Source organism: Dromiciops gliroides, chromosome 3 (genome assembly GCF_019393635.1).
Source record: "Dromiciops gliroides isolate mDroGli1 chromosome 3, mDroGli1.pri, whole genome shotgun sequence".
Lineage (NCBI taxonomy): Eukaryota > Metazoa > Chordata > Mammalia > Microbiotheria > Microbiotheriidae > Dromiciops > Dromiciops gliroides.
This window is the reverse complement of record NC_057863.1, coordinates 153,942,063-153,961,096: the sequence shown is the minus strand read 5'-3', so window position 1 is coordinate 153,961,096 and position 19,034 is coordinate 153,942,063. Positions and strand designations below refer to the sequence as shown.

The 19,034-nt window shown below is 33.3% G+C and overlaps 1 protein-coding gene across 1 annotated transcript in view; it reads left to right on the top strand.

Moving 5' to 3' along the window:
- The window catches only part of UGGT2 (UDP-glucose glycoprotein glucosyltransferase 2), a 235,755-nt gene that overhangs the window by 161,161 nt on the left and 55,560 nt on the right, over positions 1 to 19,034 (top strand). The window contains exons 30-33 of the mRNA XM_043994943.1: positions 4,722 to 4,806; positions 7,311 to 7,393; positions 14,887 to 14,985; positions 16,441 to 16,525. Coding sequence (XP_043850878.1) covers positions 4,722 to 4,806; positions 7,311 to 7,393; positions 14,887 to 14,985; positions 16,441 to 16,525 — 352 coding nt within the window. The remainder of the gene's footprint in view (positions 1 to 4,721; positions 4,807 to 7,310; positions 7,394 to 14,886; positions 14,986 to 16,440; positions 16,526 to 19,034) is intronic.

The window sequence follows — 19,034 nt, the reverse complement described above, 5'->3', positions numbered from 1 at the left end:
ACAACTTTAGCAAAGTTGCAGGATATAAAATAAACCCAGATATCTATATCTATATCTATATCTATCTATCTATCTATCTATCTATCTATCTATATATATATATATATATATATATATATATATATATGGAGAGAGAGAGACAGACAGACAGACAGATAGACAGACAGACAGACAGACACCAGAAGGACAATATGAAAAGAGAAATTCCATTTAAAATAACTGTAGATATTATAAAATACTTGGGGGTATACCTGCCAAGACAAACCCAGAAATTATAGGAATACAATTACAAAACACATTTCATACAAATAAGGATAGATCTAAATAATTCGAGAAATAATAATTGCCCATGTGTAGAGCAAGTCAATATAATAAAAATGACAGTTTTAGCTAAATTGATTTATTTATTCTGTGTCATACCAAACTATCAAAAATTATTTTATAGAGCTAGGAAAATAATAATTCATTTGGAAAAAAAGGCCAAGAATCTCAAGGGATTAAATGAAAAAGATATGAAGGAAGGATACTTAGCAGTACCAGATTTCAAACTATATTTAAAAATCATCAGATCATCAAAATAATCTGATACTAGCTAAGAAATATAGTGATGGAACTGTGGAATAGATTAGGTACAAAAAACAGAGAAAAAATGATCATAGTAATCTAGTGTTAGATAGATCCAAAGAGCCAAGTGTTAGAGGGGAAAACTCACCTTTTGACAAAAATTGCTGGGAAAACTAGAAAGCATATCGGCAGAAACTAGGTATAGATTAACATCTCACACCATAGTGCAAGATAAGGTCAAAATAGATAAATGATTTAGACATAAAGGGTGATGATGGCATAAGGAAAATAGGGGAGCTTGGGGAAATTTACCTATGGATTTATCTATAGATAATGAAAGAGTTTGTGACCAAATGAGAGAGAGAGAGAGAGAGAGAGAGAATCATGGGATAATTTGATTCCATAAAATTAAAAATATTTTGCACAAATAAAACTAATACAGCCAAAATTAGAAAAAAAAAAGCAGGAAATTGGGGGGAAATTTTATAGTAAGTTTCTCTGATAAGGACTTCATTTTTTCAAATAAATAGAGAACTGAGCCAAATTTATAAAAAATATGAGGCAATCCCCAATGATAAATGGTCAGAGGATATGAACAGGCAATTCAAAAATCAAAGCTATCAATAGTCACATGAAAAAATAATCACTATTGAGTAGAGAATTGCAAATTTAAACAACTCTGAGGTACTACCTTAAACTTATCAGATTAGCCAACATCACAGAAAAGGAAAATAATAAATACTAGAGGGGATGTGGAAAAAGGTATACTAATGCACTGTTGGTGGAGGTGTGAACTGATCCAACCATTCTGGGAAATGGTGTGGAAGTATGCCCAAAGCACTATAAAACTGTGCATACAAGAGGGGCCAAATTTAATATGGGGAGAGTTAATTGGATTTCTCGAGAGTTAATTAGGTGGCTTGCCGTAATATTGGGGTTCAGAAAATAATGAGGGACCTCTAGGTCCAAAGTTTCCTCCCTTCCAAACTGCCTTTTTTAGTTATCTCTCCCAGGCCAATAAGAAAGGAGATTAACAGCCTCTTTTCCACAAACAAATCAGGTTTTGTTAATGGAAATAAAATATATAACAAAGGTGAAATTAATAAAGCCAATGACAGGGAAATAGGGAAAGAGAAAAATGGATAAGCTTCCTGGCTCTAGCAAAGTCTGACACAATCCCCAAACTTGCTTTCAGCTCAGCTAATTTGAAGAGCTGGCCTTGTTTCTATTAACTCACCACCTGAGTCCATAGTCTCTATAGGAGTCGGCCCCTCTCCAGTCCGCTCTTAGAAGCTCACCAACAGGAAAGCCAGCCCTCAACCTCAGCGTTCTCCTTTTCTACTTTTTCTCTTCCTCCCCCAAAAGGGAGGTTCTTCAAGTTGCTTGGCTGAGATGGTCCCCCTCATGACTTCAGTAGTATACATCACTCAGGGCAGGCCAGATGTGGCCTATATCTAATTATCTCAAGTAGGTACTTAGTTTCTCAAATAATACTAGATCATTCATGTGGGACCACTGGGCATCTGCCAAATTCCATTATTTTATCACATTACCCTTTGCCCCACCAATACTACTACTTGTGGTAGCAAAGAAGTAGAAATTGAGGGGGATGCCCAATAACTGTGCTTTAAGAAATGGTGAGCAAGATGGTTCCAGAAAAACCTGGGAAGATGTAGTGTAGTATGTGTGAGGAAAGGGAGAAACTTATTCACATGGGAACAATGTTAGCACATTCCAAAACAGATTTCGTTGATGTTGAACATATTTTCCTTCTCTACGTTGATTTCTCTATTGTTACACATATCAGACTCCTGTCAATCAATATCCAAAAATCAGTCTTTTAATTACCCTGGCAAAAGTCAACTCAGCAAGCATTTATTAAATAACTGTGCTCAAGGCTAGAGATAGATTGGACATCATACTAATTCTTAAGGACCTTATAACTTTAATAGGGAAAAGTATAGGGTAGGCCAAAAGTCACAAAAAGGTTTCAATATCTAATAATTCCTTTATTTTTTGTTTTTAATTTACAATACCATAGCATCATATACAACATATTTTGGAAATGAATTTACATTACATGTGAAAAATCAAATCTCATAAATGGCAAAAAAAAGAAAAATAATTTTCAAAAAGTTATTAAACTTCATGACTTTTGGCCCACCCTGTGTATGGAGTCAAAGGGCAGGAGGGGATTCAAAATAAGCATGTTCTCTCTGTCTATGAAGAAACTGCTGAAATTCAGATGAAACCAGACTACAGGAGATTATTTAGCCTCTGGGAAGATTACAATTCTTATAGCATAACTGGAACAAATAAAAAAAAACTGCAAAAAGACAAACATCTGAAGTGCCTAGCACAGTATGTTTTATCTAGTTCTTGTTTAATAAATATTTGTGTCCTTGAATTGGAAGTATTCTAGTATACTGGGCAAGCTGTTGGGTTTTGGTAGCTGGGTAGTATGGTGCCATAAAGCAATAAATCTGGAGTTAGAAAGACTTGGGTACAAATCCAGATTCATGCATTTGCTAGCTGTGTGAGTAAGTCACTAAACCTCTGTCTGGCTCAGTTTTCTGATTTGGAAAATAGGGATAATAATAGTACCTACCTCCCAGAGTTTTTGTGAGAACAAAATAAGATAATATTTGTACAACTTTTCAAAATTTAAAGTACTATATAAATGCTAGCTGGTTTGTACTGGGTATTTTTCCTTGTTAAATATGAATTATATGGGGCAGCTAGGTGACAGTGGATAAAGCACCAGCCCTGGATTCAGGAGGACCTAAATTCAAATCCAGCCTCAGACAATTGACACTTACTGGCTATGTGACCTTGGGCAAGTCACTTAACCCTCATTGTCCCTCAAAAAATAAAATGTGAATGATAATAAAATTAACATTTCACTCTAATAAGACCTGTGATTAAAAGATAGGTACTTATAAATTTGATATGACGGAAATTAGTTAAAATGTCCTCTGGTGGTGATTTTAGCTTTATTATAAGTAAGCTCTTGTAGCATTCAATAAACCTTTTTTTTGGTGGCTTGGAAACAAAAGACAGAAATATCGTGTTCATTTGCATGGAAAGCAGATAAACCCCAATTCTCTTTGCTTTTCCATTAACATCCTGTTGCAAAACTAGGCATAGTGATGGGTATGAAAAACCTATCCCTGTACTTTTATCTATATCTCTCCCTTTTGATATAATGGGTTAAGACATACAGTAAACCACATTAATTTATTTTTTTTACTGTTTGTTCCAAGTCTGTTTTTTTTAAAATAACAAACATTTTTATTTAAAGTTTTGAGTTCCAAATTTTATCCATCCTTTCCTCCTTCCCCTGCCCCCTCCCTGACACAGTAAGCAATCAGGTATAGGTTATATAAAATAACATTAATTTAAGACTAATTCATAGGGAACTTTATATGAAAGATTTTTAAAAATTCTATCATTCATTTATACGATAATTTAGGTTTACCATAATTAGCAGATAAAGAATAAATAAGACTGGTTTATAGCTGTGATATGTTATAGTTGTGATATAGATGTGACATGATAGATTCTATTTATATAACTTATTTTTGGCATGTAAGTTGATAGTTTTATTACTTAACAGATATAACTTGTTCTCTAAAGTAGACAGTCTACTTACCATTATTCATTTCTATAGTGATCTTTTTAGACCAGTTCCTATTCAAATTATAAGATTTCCATTTATCCATGTCCAAATTATTAAAGTTTTATTGTACTTCCATTTAGAACTTAGGACCATATCTGTGATTGCATTAGTAGAGGAAACTCTACTAACGTGGATCACCACTTGTTCAGCAACTTATGGTCTCAGAGTTGTCTAAGGGAAATTGAGAAGTAGAATGACTTGGTCAGAGTCACACAGCCCATAGCTGTCAGAAGTAGAAAGTGAGCTCAGCTGGAGTCTGATTTTGAGGCCATTTCTTTTATCCATTATACCACTCTATCTCTCTATACTAAGAGTAAATTTAATGGGACCCTAAATTTCCATATTCTATAATACAAAAATTTTAGAGGTATGAGTTTTTAGGGGCTGTATAAAATAGATTAGAAAGTATAGAAGGAATTATTTAAGCTTAGTTTATATTTAGCATACATTACATATTTGTGTATTTCTATAATTTTAGACATGAAGGAACAGACTCTCCACCAGATGTTGATGATGTCATTGTGGTATTAAGCAACTTCAAAAGCAAGATTCTGAAAGTCCAAGTATGTAAAACAAAACCTTCTTTACATGCTTCATATTTGTTAAATAATCTCAAATTTCTTGATTTATTATTGTATATCCTACTTGTAAGAATGTAAATACATTAGTTAATCATTTAAGGATCTAAAAATTATCTTACCCATTTCTTCATTTAATTTTTTGATGTTCTATTCACATTTAATTTATGTGTAATATTTCATTCAACAGGAATATGTAGAATAGCAACAATGTATCTAGTACTGAATTCAATAAATACTACTGGATATACCAATGAAGTAGACTATATTTTTCTGCTCTCTAGTAGGTTTTAAGTTATATATGTACAAGTACATAAAACAAGAAAATGATCAGAATGGGGTGGAAGTACAGAAGTATATCTTGAAGGAGTTGAGTTTTGAGCCAAATCTTGAACTATTTGTCATAAGTTGGAATTCTTCGGGAGAAAGATGAATATTCTTCCTGAAGCATAGAAGGAAGAAGAAGCTAAATGTCAGGAATGAAAGAAATTGTACTAACTGCAACAAAGAGGCACAATAGAATGACATGGTTAAGTGAATTAGGAGAAGAAGATGGAAGGTATTTTGCCTTGGTGGGCTGACAAATTTAAATTAGTGGGCAATGAGAATTGAATATTCTTAAATAGGAGAAGTATATGGTACAAATAGTATTTGAGGAAGATTTATTTCTTAGCTTGTGCAGGATGAGTTAAAAAAAAAAAAACAAAGAAAACCGGTAGCAAGCTATTGAAAGAATTCAGACCAAAGTAATAAGTGTCATCAGGAACAGAGTTAAAGTAGAACAGCATATGTTACATGTGGAGGTTTCAAAAAGTGACTACTGTTTCAAGCACTAGGATCCATATAATTCAAATGAATTTTCATCTAAATATGCTCTGTTCTACATTGAAATGTTGATTGATTGATGATGAAAGAAAGCTCTTTTAGTTAGAAGGAATATCAAGTATCTCATCTAACCAATAAATGAAGCATTAATTCCCTCTATAAAATATCTAGGAAGTAGCTATACATGTTTTGCATGAGCACCAATTAATTAGATCAATCAATTTCTTCATAGAAAACAACAAATAATCCTTAAACACAATAGAGTCCAATATAAGGTGTCCCAAAAGTCTTGGTGCAGCTCTTAGCCTTTTAAACCTTTTAAAAATAGTATTTTATACTCATTTTATGATATTTTATAGTAATCTACTAAAATTATTACTGATAGTAGGACTACTTCTACATCCACTGTATAGCATATGCCTGAGAAAATAGAATGGCATTTAAGAAGATAGGAAAATTGTCTCTACTTTACCAAAACATACAGGAGAAATATATGCAGTACATGACAATTTAAAAACTCCTTGGAGATCAGTTTGCAAAATATCTCAAAGAAAGAAAGATTCCAAAAGAAAGAGATTACAGATGGCATTTTAAATGGAAAAAGATGTGAAGAAACCAACTACTGAACCACAGGTCTAATTTCTGATGTTTCTATTAAAACTTTTATGAAAATGGTTTACATATTTTGTTATATTTTAATGAAAATACAGTTTTCTTTAGCAGATGGTCTTTTCGTAGTCCCATAATTGACAAAGATGTATAAAGAACACAAGATTCCATAATTTTTCTTTTTGGTTTATTTTTTAAAAAAAGGGAATTTTATTTAGAGTGAAATGGTTATTGTTAAAAATCATATAAGACAGGCAGCTAGGTGGCACAGTGGATAAAGCACCAGCCCTGGATTCAGGAAGACCTGAGTTCAAATTTGGCCTCAGACACTTTACACTTACTAGCTGTGTGACCCTGGGCAAGTCACTTAAGCCTCATTGCCCCACCCCCCCCAATCATATAGGACTCCTTGATACAACTGCAGAGATCCTCCATCTTCTATCTTACTAACTTCAGTGATCCTCTATCATAATGAAGCATAAAACATGAAGACATTTGCCAAATAAAGATGTTGTCCACTATCATGAAGTATGTTACATATTAATGATGGATTCTCCATATATGCGTTTATCAGTGAAATTATGCTTCTTTCATCAAACCCCAGAACACTACAGGGCCTATTCAGTCAGATTCATGCATATTCCAAAGATACTGGCGTAACAATTCACATGGGCAAGAAACAACTAGATGAAAAACGCATATTGCCTAAACTATGACATGCAATTGAATGGACAGCCCACTGAATTAAATAATACATGTGTTCTAAACAGGTACTATGTATGCATAGTGTCTTGAGCCCAGAACTAAATAGGATGAGAAAAGTAAAATAGATAGCATTTAGGAAATTTTACTCACATGGAAGTTCAAAATCAGGAGGATAACATGTTAATAATACAGCTGTGTTAAGAGAACTAAGTCCTAAGTTTATATTTAACTGTCAATTAATATTTATTTCAGCTTTTCATGGAATGATATCATTTCCTAGCATGTTTCACTTTTGATCAAATATTAAACAAGTTAAACTAACAAATCTTATCATTTGTCACAATACCCAGGTACAGAAAAAGCCTGATAAAATTGATGAAGATATTCTTACGGATAAAGATGAAGGAAAAGGAATGTGGGACTCCATAAAAAGGTAATTCATCTTTTTATACATATATGTTATTAAAAGGCCAAACTATGAGGGAAATTCAAATTCATAAAATTATATGTAAGAAAAATTTAGAGAGTTAACAATTTGTATGCAATACACATTTGAAATGAGCACCAATAAATGGGTAAATTGAGCAGGGTTTTTTTCTCTTTTCTATTTTTTAAACATTTTATTTAAAGTTTTGGGCTCTAACTTCTATCCCCGGGCAGTGGTATTGCTGATCAAAGTGTATGTACAGTTATATAGCCCTTAGGGCATAGTTCCAAATTGCTTTCCAGAATGGTTGGATCAGTTCACAATTCCACCAACAGCTAATTAGTGTTTGTGCAGCTTTAAAGGGGTTACTTTTTTAACAAACTTATCAGAATAACTATTTGGGACTTTTTAAAATATAAGAATAAAAAACAAGCTTAATTTTCCTGTCAACATTAATGTAAAAAGAAACGTTGAAGAGATGCCTGGATGGCTTGGATTTAAATCCACATTTATTTTCTTTTGTTCAACTTCAAAATAAACCTTACATATTCATAAAATCATTTTAAAGATGATAAAACAAATCCAGAAATCATAAGTGACATACTTCACTTTCTTTCAGCCCACATATCCAGTTACCAAATCTCATAGTTTCTTCTTCTACATCTCTCATATATATTCCCTTCTTCCTACTTAAACAGCCACCACTCTTCTTTAACCCTTCAGGATCTCTCTCCTGGGCAATAGATTCCTAATTAACCTCCCTGTGTCAAGGCTCTAACCATACCAGTCTATCATCTACAAAACCGATTTTCCTGAACATCAGGTCTGACCTTGTCACTTCTCTACTCAATAAACTCTATTGACTCCCTATTGTATATATATGCATGTAAAAGTATATCGTGTGTGTGTGTGTGTCTGTGTGTGTCTGCGTGTGTAATTTGGAGGGGAAGGCACTTTAACTGAGGGCATTAGGAAAGACTTCTTGTAGGAGATACACTTGATAACACTATTTTTTTTGCAGGGCAGTGAGGGTTAAGTGACTTGCCCAGGGTCACACAGCTAGTGTCTAGTGTCTGAGGCCAGATTGAACTCAGGTCCTCCTGAATCCAGGGCCAGTGCTTTATCCACTGTGCCACCTAGCTGCCCCTGGGGATACACTTGAGTAAGACTGGAGAGAGACTAGGAATTGTCAGAAGCCACACAAAACAGTAGGTGGAGCATTATGCATGAAAACCAGCAAGAATACTAATTTTATTAACTTGTATGTGTAAAGGAAGGTTGAAACCAAAATGTGAAGAAAATAAATATCTTTTATCCCATGTTATTATTCCATAATAAAACCTATTAATTAATTTTGTGATTATTTATTATCTTCTTTTTTCCCTTCCATATAGAACTGTTCTTATGATAATCAGTTACTTGGGATGATCCAATAACTCCATATTATGCCAAAAAAAGCAATTGTGCTCTTCACAATCTGACACCAATTTCTTCTCCAACTTTATTTCAAATTACTCTACTTTACAAGCCCTACAGTATAGCCAAACTGGCTTTCTTACAGTTCTTCATAAATAACTTTTATCTCTCTCTACACCTTGCACTGCTTATCCCCTAAATCTGAAATGTACTTGCTCTTCACCTGGGCCTCTGAGAATTCTTAGTTTCTTTCCAGATTCAGTTCAGATGCCACCTTCTACAATTAAAACTTCCTTAATTTCTCCCGCTTTCTTCCCTTCTTCAAATGTCCTTGTCTATGGTATATATTTTTGTACGTATATCCCCCCAATAGAACATAAGGTCCTTGAAGAAAGGGATTATTTCAGCTATGTCTTTGCATTCTCAGCATTTACCACAGTGCCTTGTGCTTAATAGGTATTTAATAAATGCTTGGATTTGATTAATTGACTGCCCAAGCATATATAGTTACCTATAACATCTCTGTACCACAGTATTAGTAATTAACTTCATGTCTCAATTATGAAAACATAGAAGCTATTAAAATTGAGCAACTCTGATCCAAACAAACTATCCTTAAGCCTGGGGTTACATATACATACACACACACACATACATACATACATACATATGTTCATACACATTTGTGTTACTAAGTTATCAATTCACTAGAAGTAATGGATTGGGGTATCTAGGTGGTGCAGTGGATAGAGCACTGGCCCTGGATTCAGGAGTACCTGAGTTCAAATCCAGCCTCAGACCCTTGACACTTACTAGCTGTGTGACCCTGGGCAAGTCACTTAACCCCAATTGCCTCACTTTAAAAAAAAAATTGATAGATTTCTGTCATATTATCACACATAATGACTCTTTTGGTATTCTCTAAAAAAATGAAATCTCTCTAGGCTGCTTAGGAGATTAAATTAGATAATATAAATAACACACATTGTAACTGGAAAGTTAATGTATTAACTTATACTACTATTATTCTGATGATCCCTCCCATAAAACTAATCAGTACATGGAAAGTATAGAAATGTGATCAAACTTATATATTCTGTTTAAGATAGGAGGGCAAAGGATGGGGAGGATAATGGCTTTGCTTTCTTCCCTTTTGTTCCAATCTAACTTCATTTGCATGCCAATCAATGAGGATCTTGGGAGTGAGGTAGGCTTCTCAACCCTAAACTCAATACTGATATTCCAATTAGTAATAAAATATAAGATTATTTTTTCATGCCTTTGTTATCTTCTCCTGCTTAGGATACTATGGGAACCAATTCTTAAATGAGACAATCAACATGAACATTGTATCTCCTCCAATATAGATTTCTTCTGTATACCTGTTTTAGTAAAACCAGTTTTTTTCTTCAGTATCATTTCCAATTTTCTGGAAGCATATATGGAACTGTGATGTCAGATTATAAATGTGGTAGCTCTATTTGTCCTTAGTTTTGAGAAGAGTTTATTATAAAAATCTTTGCAGATCTTTTTCATCTTTGTGTCTCTGTTATCTTCTACTTTCATCTTTAAATGCCCTTGATATGATTTTTCCTAATTGAATCTCTCACCAAGCTTGTTTTAAACTGTTTTTTTCCCCTTCTACTGCTCCTTGCTCTTTCAGGAAATGATATTGCACTTAACTTTTTACCAGCTTTAACCATAAGATCTTACAACTGTTGCCGTTGACTGACACATGATTCTGTTTGACAGGTAGATCAAGTATTTGCTGACAAAATTAGTTTTTAGGCATTTCTGGTATGATCGTGGTATTTAATTTATCTTGTTTAAACTTATATATGACATAATCAGTTTTGACATCCTTTTCCCATTGTTTTTGGCCATCAATAATTTATTTAAATACTACAGATTGAAGTTGCTTTAGTTTTCCAGTTACACTTCTTTTCTCATTTTATCCTCATGGCTTTATATTAGTTTTAACTTTCTATTGAAAGAAGGGTGCTTTGACTGTATTAGTGTTATATACTAACTTAGTTATTTGTTCTCTGAATGTGAAATCCTTTTCTAGGGACTAAAGGATAGTTATAAAACTGTAGGAACTGAATCTTGTCAGTTTTGACATTCTTTCCATTAAATGTAATCAGAAGACAGAAGAATGCTATGGCTAAATAGAAGGATGGCTTATATTTTCTTCTTGAAGAGATAAATAAAGGAGTTGACAGAATTGGCTTCATCATGTGTCCAAAAGCAACATGAAACATTATTTTATGGGATATTTGATCATCTCATGTTGCACTATTCATGATAATTACTCACAAAACAAAACAAAAAGCCTTCAATTTGCTGCAGTTTGTGTACTAACATCAGCTGCAAAAGATAGAGAAATTCTACAAACTCAATAAACCCTCCAAATTAAACCAATTTATAATTTGATGCTTGGTAATTTTAATACAAAGTATAATGAAAGGACAGTGAAAAATAAGATTGAAAACATGGTTCAGGAATAAGGAATATAATCCAAAAAGACTTATAGACTCTATAGAAGTCTGACACATATATAAAGAATGCTTTCTTTGAGAATTATCAACAAATGTGAATATTTCAATACACTCGCCAAAAAAACAGAAAGAAGATTGTATGTAAAACTCTGAATTGCAGTTTTAAGTACATATTAACTTAAACACAATAGTAATAAAACTTCTCTGCATTTTTGTGTTGCCATTAGAACTTCTTTCTTCTACGTATTTTTTTTTTGCAGGACAATGAGGGTTAAGTGACTTGCCCAGGGTCACACAGCTAGTTAAGTGTCAAGTGTCTGAGGCTGGATTTGAACTCAGGTCCTCCTGAATCCAAGGCCAGTGCTTTATCCACTGCACCACCTAACTGCCCCCACTTCTATGTATTTTTAAATGTTTCCGTGACTTTCTTTGATTTCTTTTTTTATTTTTTACATCATTACTCTTTGACCTAGTAATTGCATTACTGAGTCTAGGCCATAAAAAGATAAATGAAAGAAAGAAGGAAAGGACCCATATGTAGGAAAATATTTATTACAGGACTTTTTCTTGTAGTAAAGAACCCAAAACAAAGTAAGAACCTATTAATTAAGAAATAGCTGAACAAATTAATGGCATGTTAATATAACAGAATAAAGTTACTATGCTATAAGAGATTATGAAAAAACAGATTCAGAAAAAATAGGAAGATTTATGTGAATAGATACAAAGAAAAATGATCAGAACCAGGACAATTTATGCAATGACTATAACAAAATGGAAAAAATTTTTTGAAAAAGTTAAAAACCAATGATCAATTTGGTGACCAACCAGAACACCAGAAAAACTGATGTTGAATCATACATCCTACCTCTTAACAGAGAGTTGATGGACCAGAGATTGCATTTTCAGACTCAACCTGTGCATTCATTTATTTTAATGGAAAATATTTTTGTTACAAAGGAAAGTTTTGGGGTTTTTTTTGGAGGGAGGTGTGTGTATGTGAAAGACGAGAGAGAGAACAAGTGAGTGAGTGAGCTTTTGTGTATGATGCAAAAAAAAGAAGAAGAAAAAAGAGCATCAAGGAAACTTTTTAAAAAATATATATCCACAAAATACAGAAAGCAATTCAGAAGGGAATATGGACATTGTGGGTATGACTATATGAAATTAAAAATATATATTACTTTTTAAAGCAGTCATGTGAAATAGATTCACAGCTCCACGTACAGTCTAACTTTTTTGTTGTTTCTATGTAGAATTGTTGATATTTTCAAGTGTATAATAAGAAAAAAGTTAAACCACTTGAATTTATATATACACATATTGCTATACATACATACTTATACATACATATAAAAATTAGTTACCAAATATTGTCTTTTCTAACCATCCCCTTTGCTCTACACATAGCCACCTTTCTAGTTCATGGTCTTATCACCTCTGGCCTGGACTCTTGCAATATTCTGCTAATTGATCTCCTGCCTCAAATCCCCCCTCTCCAATTCATCTTACACACAGTGGCCAGAGTGATTTTCCTAAAGTGCAGGTCTGTCCATGTGACTTTCCAATTCAATTAAACTCTACTGCCTTCCAAGACCAAATATAAACTCCTCTCATTAACTGTTAAAGCCCTTCACAACCTTGCCACAAATTACCTTTCCAATTTTATTATATATTACTCTCCTTCCTGTACTCTGCAGTCATGCCAAAGTGGCCATCTTGCTGTTCTTCACATGTAATACTCCATCTCCCATCTTTCTGCCTTCACACTGACTATACCCCATCCCTGAAATGCACTCCCACGTTACTTTTGACTCTGAATCTTTTTGTATCCTTCAAAACTACTTAAGTGACACTTTATAACAGAAAATTTACCTGTTTTCCTCAGCTACTATTGCTCTTCTCTCTCTCTCTCACTCACTCACTCGCTCGTTCTCTTTCTCTCTCTCTCACATACACACATAAAAACATACACACACACAAACTACTCTATATTTATGTTGTATATACTTATTTATGTATATATATATGTATATATATATATTATATATATATATATATACACACATATGGCTTCCCCTTATAAGATGTAAGCTCTTTGACATCAGAGACTGTTTCATTTTTGTCTTTTTAACCTAAGTAGGTGGTTAATAAATGCTTATTCATTAATGGCTATTAGTTTAGGTGGGTTTGTTGTTTATGATTAAGTACATAATAAATTAATTTTCAAATTATATCTTTTTCATCTTTAGCATCATTACTGGCCTTCCTACTTACCATATGTGGAAGACTCTTCTTTGGCCGAATTTGTTTGACCAGCTGGATAGAATATTTGCAGGTCAATCAACTAAGCATTTGTTAAGCCAAGTAATAGAATTGTACTACAAAGTAGTTGCTTCAGTTTTCTCTGCCATCCTAATGATTCATTCATGGGTAGTTAACTAATGAAGTGAATAAAGCACCAGTCCTGGAGTCAGGAAGACTCATATTCCTGAGTTTAAATTCAGCCTCAGATACTTACTAGTTGTGTGACCCTGGGCAAGTCACTTAATCTTATTTGCCTCAGTTTCTTCATCTGTAAAATGAGCTGGAGAAGGAAATGACAACGTATCTTTAGATAAAAATAATAATAACAATAATAATAATAATTAAAGGAAATGGTGAAATATTCAGTTTCTCTGCCAAGAAAACCCCAAATGGGGTACCTAGGTGGCACAGTGAATAAAGCACCTGGATTCAGGAGGACCTGAGTTCAAATCCAACCTCAGACACTTACTAGCTGTGTGACCCTGGGCAAGTCACTTAACCCTCATTGCCCCGCAAAAAGAAAAAGAAAAAGAAAACCCTAAATAGGGTCACGAAGAGTCAGACACAACTGAAAAATGACTGAACCTGAATGATTCATTCATAATGACCTTGCAGAAGTATATTAAATTATTTTATTTGATAAACCAGTAAAATAACTTAAAAAGAGGACCACTGGCATTTTGGCTTTATTCAGTCAAGCTCTATACTTTCAACCCTTATTAGATAATCACTGTCTTTTTATTTATATCTTCATTTCATTAGAATGATAATAGGATGATTCTTTCTTCCTTTTTAGAAAAGTATCCCAGTAGAAAATTCTAGGAGAACTTGAGCTCTTGAGGGCAGGAACTTTTTTTTCTTCATATTCCCAGGGCCCAAATAAATGTTTGTTAAATCATATCCATAGCCACTATTACACCACAGAAAACAAATTATTCTATGTAGATACCTCTATTACTTAAGTTTTGAAATTCTCTCTGGTTGCTAACATGATCACAGCTTCATCATTTATGATGTTCCTTCAAAATTATTTGACTGATTGCAAAATGAATCATTATCAAAAGTTTAAGCTCTCAGAACAGAAAACTTCTAGGTAAATATTAGATTTTTAAGTGTTATAATTTCCCAGTGATTACTAGTAAATATTTATAATTTTTCACTCTTAGAGGTATGTCCTCCTTATCTTAGGATGAAGTATTTTAAAATTGGTCCTGTAGCATACAGCATGGAAATTTATCTTAAGGAAAATACCTAATTTTCTTTTTCTTTCATTTCAAGTTTTACAGGAGGACTGCAAGCAGAAACAAAGGAAAAGAAAACTGATTTCCTAAACATTTTTTCAATTGCTTCAGGCCATTTATATGAACGATTTTTAAGGTGAGTTTATGTTTATCATTTCAATGAAATTTAATAAATATATAAATTTTTAAAATAGCCTTAGATACAGATTTCAGAGAAACCTGAAAGGACTTTGCATGAACTGATGATGAGTGAGATGAGCAGAACCAGGAGAACATTGTACACAGTATCAACAACATTGTGTGTTGATCAATTGTGATAGACTTGATTCTTCTCAGCAATACAATGGTCCAAGATATTTCCAAAGGATTCATGATGGAAAATGTTCTTCAAAACCAGAAAAAAAAAAAAAGAACTGTTGAATCTGGATGCAGATTTCTATTGTTTTTGTTGTTGTTTTCCTTTTTTGAGGTTTTTCCTTTTTGCTCTGATTCTTCTCTAATAACATGTTTAATGCAGAAATATGTTTAATGTGATTGTACATATATAACCTATATCAGATTACTTGCTGTCTTGGGGAGTGGAGAGGGATGGGAGAAAGAAAAATTTGAAACTAGAACTCTTATAAAAACAAATGTTGAAAACTATCTCTAAATGTATCTGGAAAATAATAAAATATTTATATGGAGAAAATAGCCTTAGATATATGAACTCTTAAAGTCTTAAAAAATGGCCTATTTTGTAACAGAAACTAATGGTATTGTTTTTAAAAAATCATCTTTTTGAGGTGAGAAATTGACTTTTCAGCACCTTCAAAAGCAATCACATAACACCGCAAAATGTATGAATTAGTATTGTTGATAATAACCCCAATGAGTTTTAATGATAATAAAAGGTGAAAATTATAAAGATGCTTTAAGATTGACAAAGCACTTTTTGTTATTAATCCAGTGAGATATGTACTATCATTAACTCCATTTTGTAGCTCAGGAAATTGAGACTCAAGCATGTTAATAGTTGTATATTCAAGGTCACACAGCTAGCAAATATCTAAGTAGAATTGTAATCCAGTTCTCCCTGGTTCCAAGTACAGCTCTCTATGTGCCATAATACTCTGACTCTTTATTCCAGACATATTTTCCGCATTATAAATACTGTATAGACATCTTTCAGGGATTTAAAATTTCCCAAAAATTTCATTGGTAGAGGTAGCTAATGTATATGGTTCAACATTTTAAGACAGTGTTAGTCACATTGTGATGGTGCTGAAATTTGAATTAAATTCAGCTTTCATATGTGCCTCATGATTTGATTTATTGTGTTTATTTGAAACCAGACTAGTATTACTTGTGTGTGTGTATGTAGGTATATATTTATGTATGTATGTGTGTATTACGTATGTATGTGTATATCCCAACTAATGGTCAACATTGATAATTTTAGTCTGTCAACTAACCTTTGTCAATTAAGTGGTTATAATGAATACCATTAACAGACCTGATAACTACTTGCTAGAAAACCCTTTAAGACAGTTGTCTTGACTTTCAGTTGCTTTTTGTTGTAACTTGGGTTTAACCCAAATTTCTCTTACAGAATTATGATGCTTTCTGTGTTACGCCATACAGAAACTCCTGTTAAATTCTGGTTTCTGAAAAATTATCTCTCTCCAACATTTAAAGTAAGTGGTTTGGTTCTGATTGAATAATTCAGGACAGTGAAGAATAAGAATGCTTAACTGTAGGTCATTGCTATTATAAATTGAATTCATAATTGTATTTTCAAAAGAAAATATTTGGGGCAGCTAGATGGTGCTGTGGATAAAGCGCTGGCCCTGGATTCAGGAGGGCCTGAGTTCAAATCTGGCCTCAAACACTTGACACTAGCTGTGTGACCCTGGACCACTTAATCCTCATTGCCTCGCAAAGATAGATAGATAGATAGATAGATAGATAGATAGATAGATAGATAGATAGATAGATAGATAGATAGATAGATAGATAGATAGATAGATGAATGAGTGAATGAATGGTCCCGGATTCTCAAAGGGTATGCCCCATGCACTACAAGGTCTGACAAGTTGTGTATCATGGAAAGACTTCAAGTATAAACCCAGATCAGCCTAGCTAGGTATATAGAGTTTTATTACCAGTAGATCAGCCACCTGCTGATGAATTTTTTTGACATGTAAATCCATGAACAAAGAAAATTGTAGAATTTTTCTTTTTATGGCCATCTTCCACTTTTACCATGGCAGAAAGTAGGGCAAAGGTGCTAAATGCTACATAAATTTTAGATATTTCTTAAACATTAATTGAGCTTTTAGTGGATAGGAAATTACTGTTTACCATTGTGAGAGAGATTTCCTTTTATTGACTTTTTTGTATTATAAAGTATAATAATTGCAATTCTTTAAATATATCACTTTATGTTGTAGTTAAATGATAGGATTCCACTATGGAGTCATTCAGGCAAAGTAGTCCTAATTATCCATGAAACATAAGCAATCACAGGCAGTTTATACTTTTCCTCTGTTCTGGCCTATTCTGACCCTGTGTCAATCAATTGATCACAGCTCCCAGTTAGATGGAATTCCTGGCCAGCTATAGCAACTAAGAGCCGAATTTCTACCTGGCATCTCCAATTGTCAACTCAAACCTTCACTTGATGTCTGATCCCAATAAGGAACCTATCCCGCCCCACCCCCACCCGCAAGTGTGGTATCAATAAGTAACCTGGAGAATTTCCCAACCAAATCTGGGTCTACTTGGGAATGTCCTCTCCCACATCAAACATTGATTATCCGTTCTAAACCAAGCTCATTTTTAGGTCTATTTTAAGGTATAAAATCCCCCTGCTTAGATCCCTACTCTGAGCAGGTACTCTCACTGAGAACTTTACTACTGTATCCTTTCCTCCCTGAACTGGATGAGTTTCTTTATATCTCTGAGACCAACCTTCTCTCTTGTTTTGCCATACTGTGTGTTTTCATATGGTTTTGGTTTTTGGAGGGTTTTTTTGTTTTATTGTTTTGGGGGGGTTTTTGCTTGCTTGCTTGCTGCACCACACAATAAAGCTCTTGTTTGTACTAAGTTCCCAAGTACCAATTTACTGTGAATAGCCAAGCCTGGTGCTTTAGCCTATGCTTTGAAGCAAAAGAAAACACAGAGCATATATTTAACATAGTGGATTAAAAATACAAATGGTGTCTGCTTTAAATCTTGTACACAACACATTTTTTTAATAAATGCTCCCAACTTACTCCAGTAACAGTCCTACCCCATTAAGGAAGTACATTGAAATGCTTTTTTTTAGTAGCAAGATAATACAAGCAACATAATTTTCACTACTCCTCTCTGGCAATGTGATTCAGTGCCTAAACTTTAAATTAGAACAACACTGCTACACGGCAATAAATCGTATTGAAATAAATGTAGTATACCATGATAAATATCTTTTGTACTTTTTTATTATTAATCTGTCCTTTCCAATAAGCAGTTTAAAAAAAAAACCCTGAAAAGCAAGACCCTGAACACATAGCTGCAAAGTCTGACAAAACAAATGCCTACATTGGCCATTTCTGAAAATGTATGCTTTTCTGCATATTAAATTTGACTTCTCTGTTAGGGAGTACTTTTTTTGGACTTGTGGCTTATCAATACATTGATCTAAAGTATTTCAAAGTTGTTTTTTCTATAATGTTATCATTATGTAAAATGTATTCCTCAGTCTGCTCACTTTGCTCTAAATTAGTTCATAGTGGTATTCCCAGTTTCCTCTGAAACAATCCATTTCATCATTTCTCATAGCACAATAATGTTACATTAGATTCTTATACCAAAATTTGTTTAGCTGTTCCCCAGTGGGAGAATACTCCCTTCATTTCCAGTTTTTTGCATCCATTGAAAAGATCTGCCATAAATATTTTTATACATATAGATAATTTTCTTCTTCTTAAAATTTATTTAGGTTATAGGCATAGTAATGACATAGTTGGGTCAAATGATATATACATTTTAGAAACTTTTGTGATATAGTTACAAATTCCAGAATGGTTAGACCAATTCACAGCTCCATTAACAGTGCATTAGTGTGTCAGATTTTATCAGTTTTATTAGTCTGGTGGGTATGCTATGGAAACTCAAACTTGCTTTACATTTCCTTAATAATAGATAATTAGAGCATTTAAA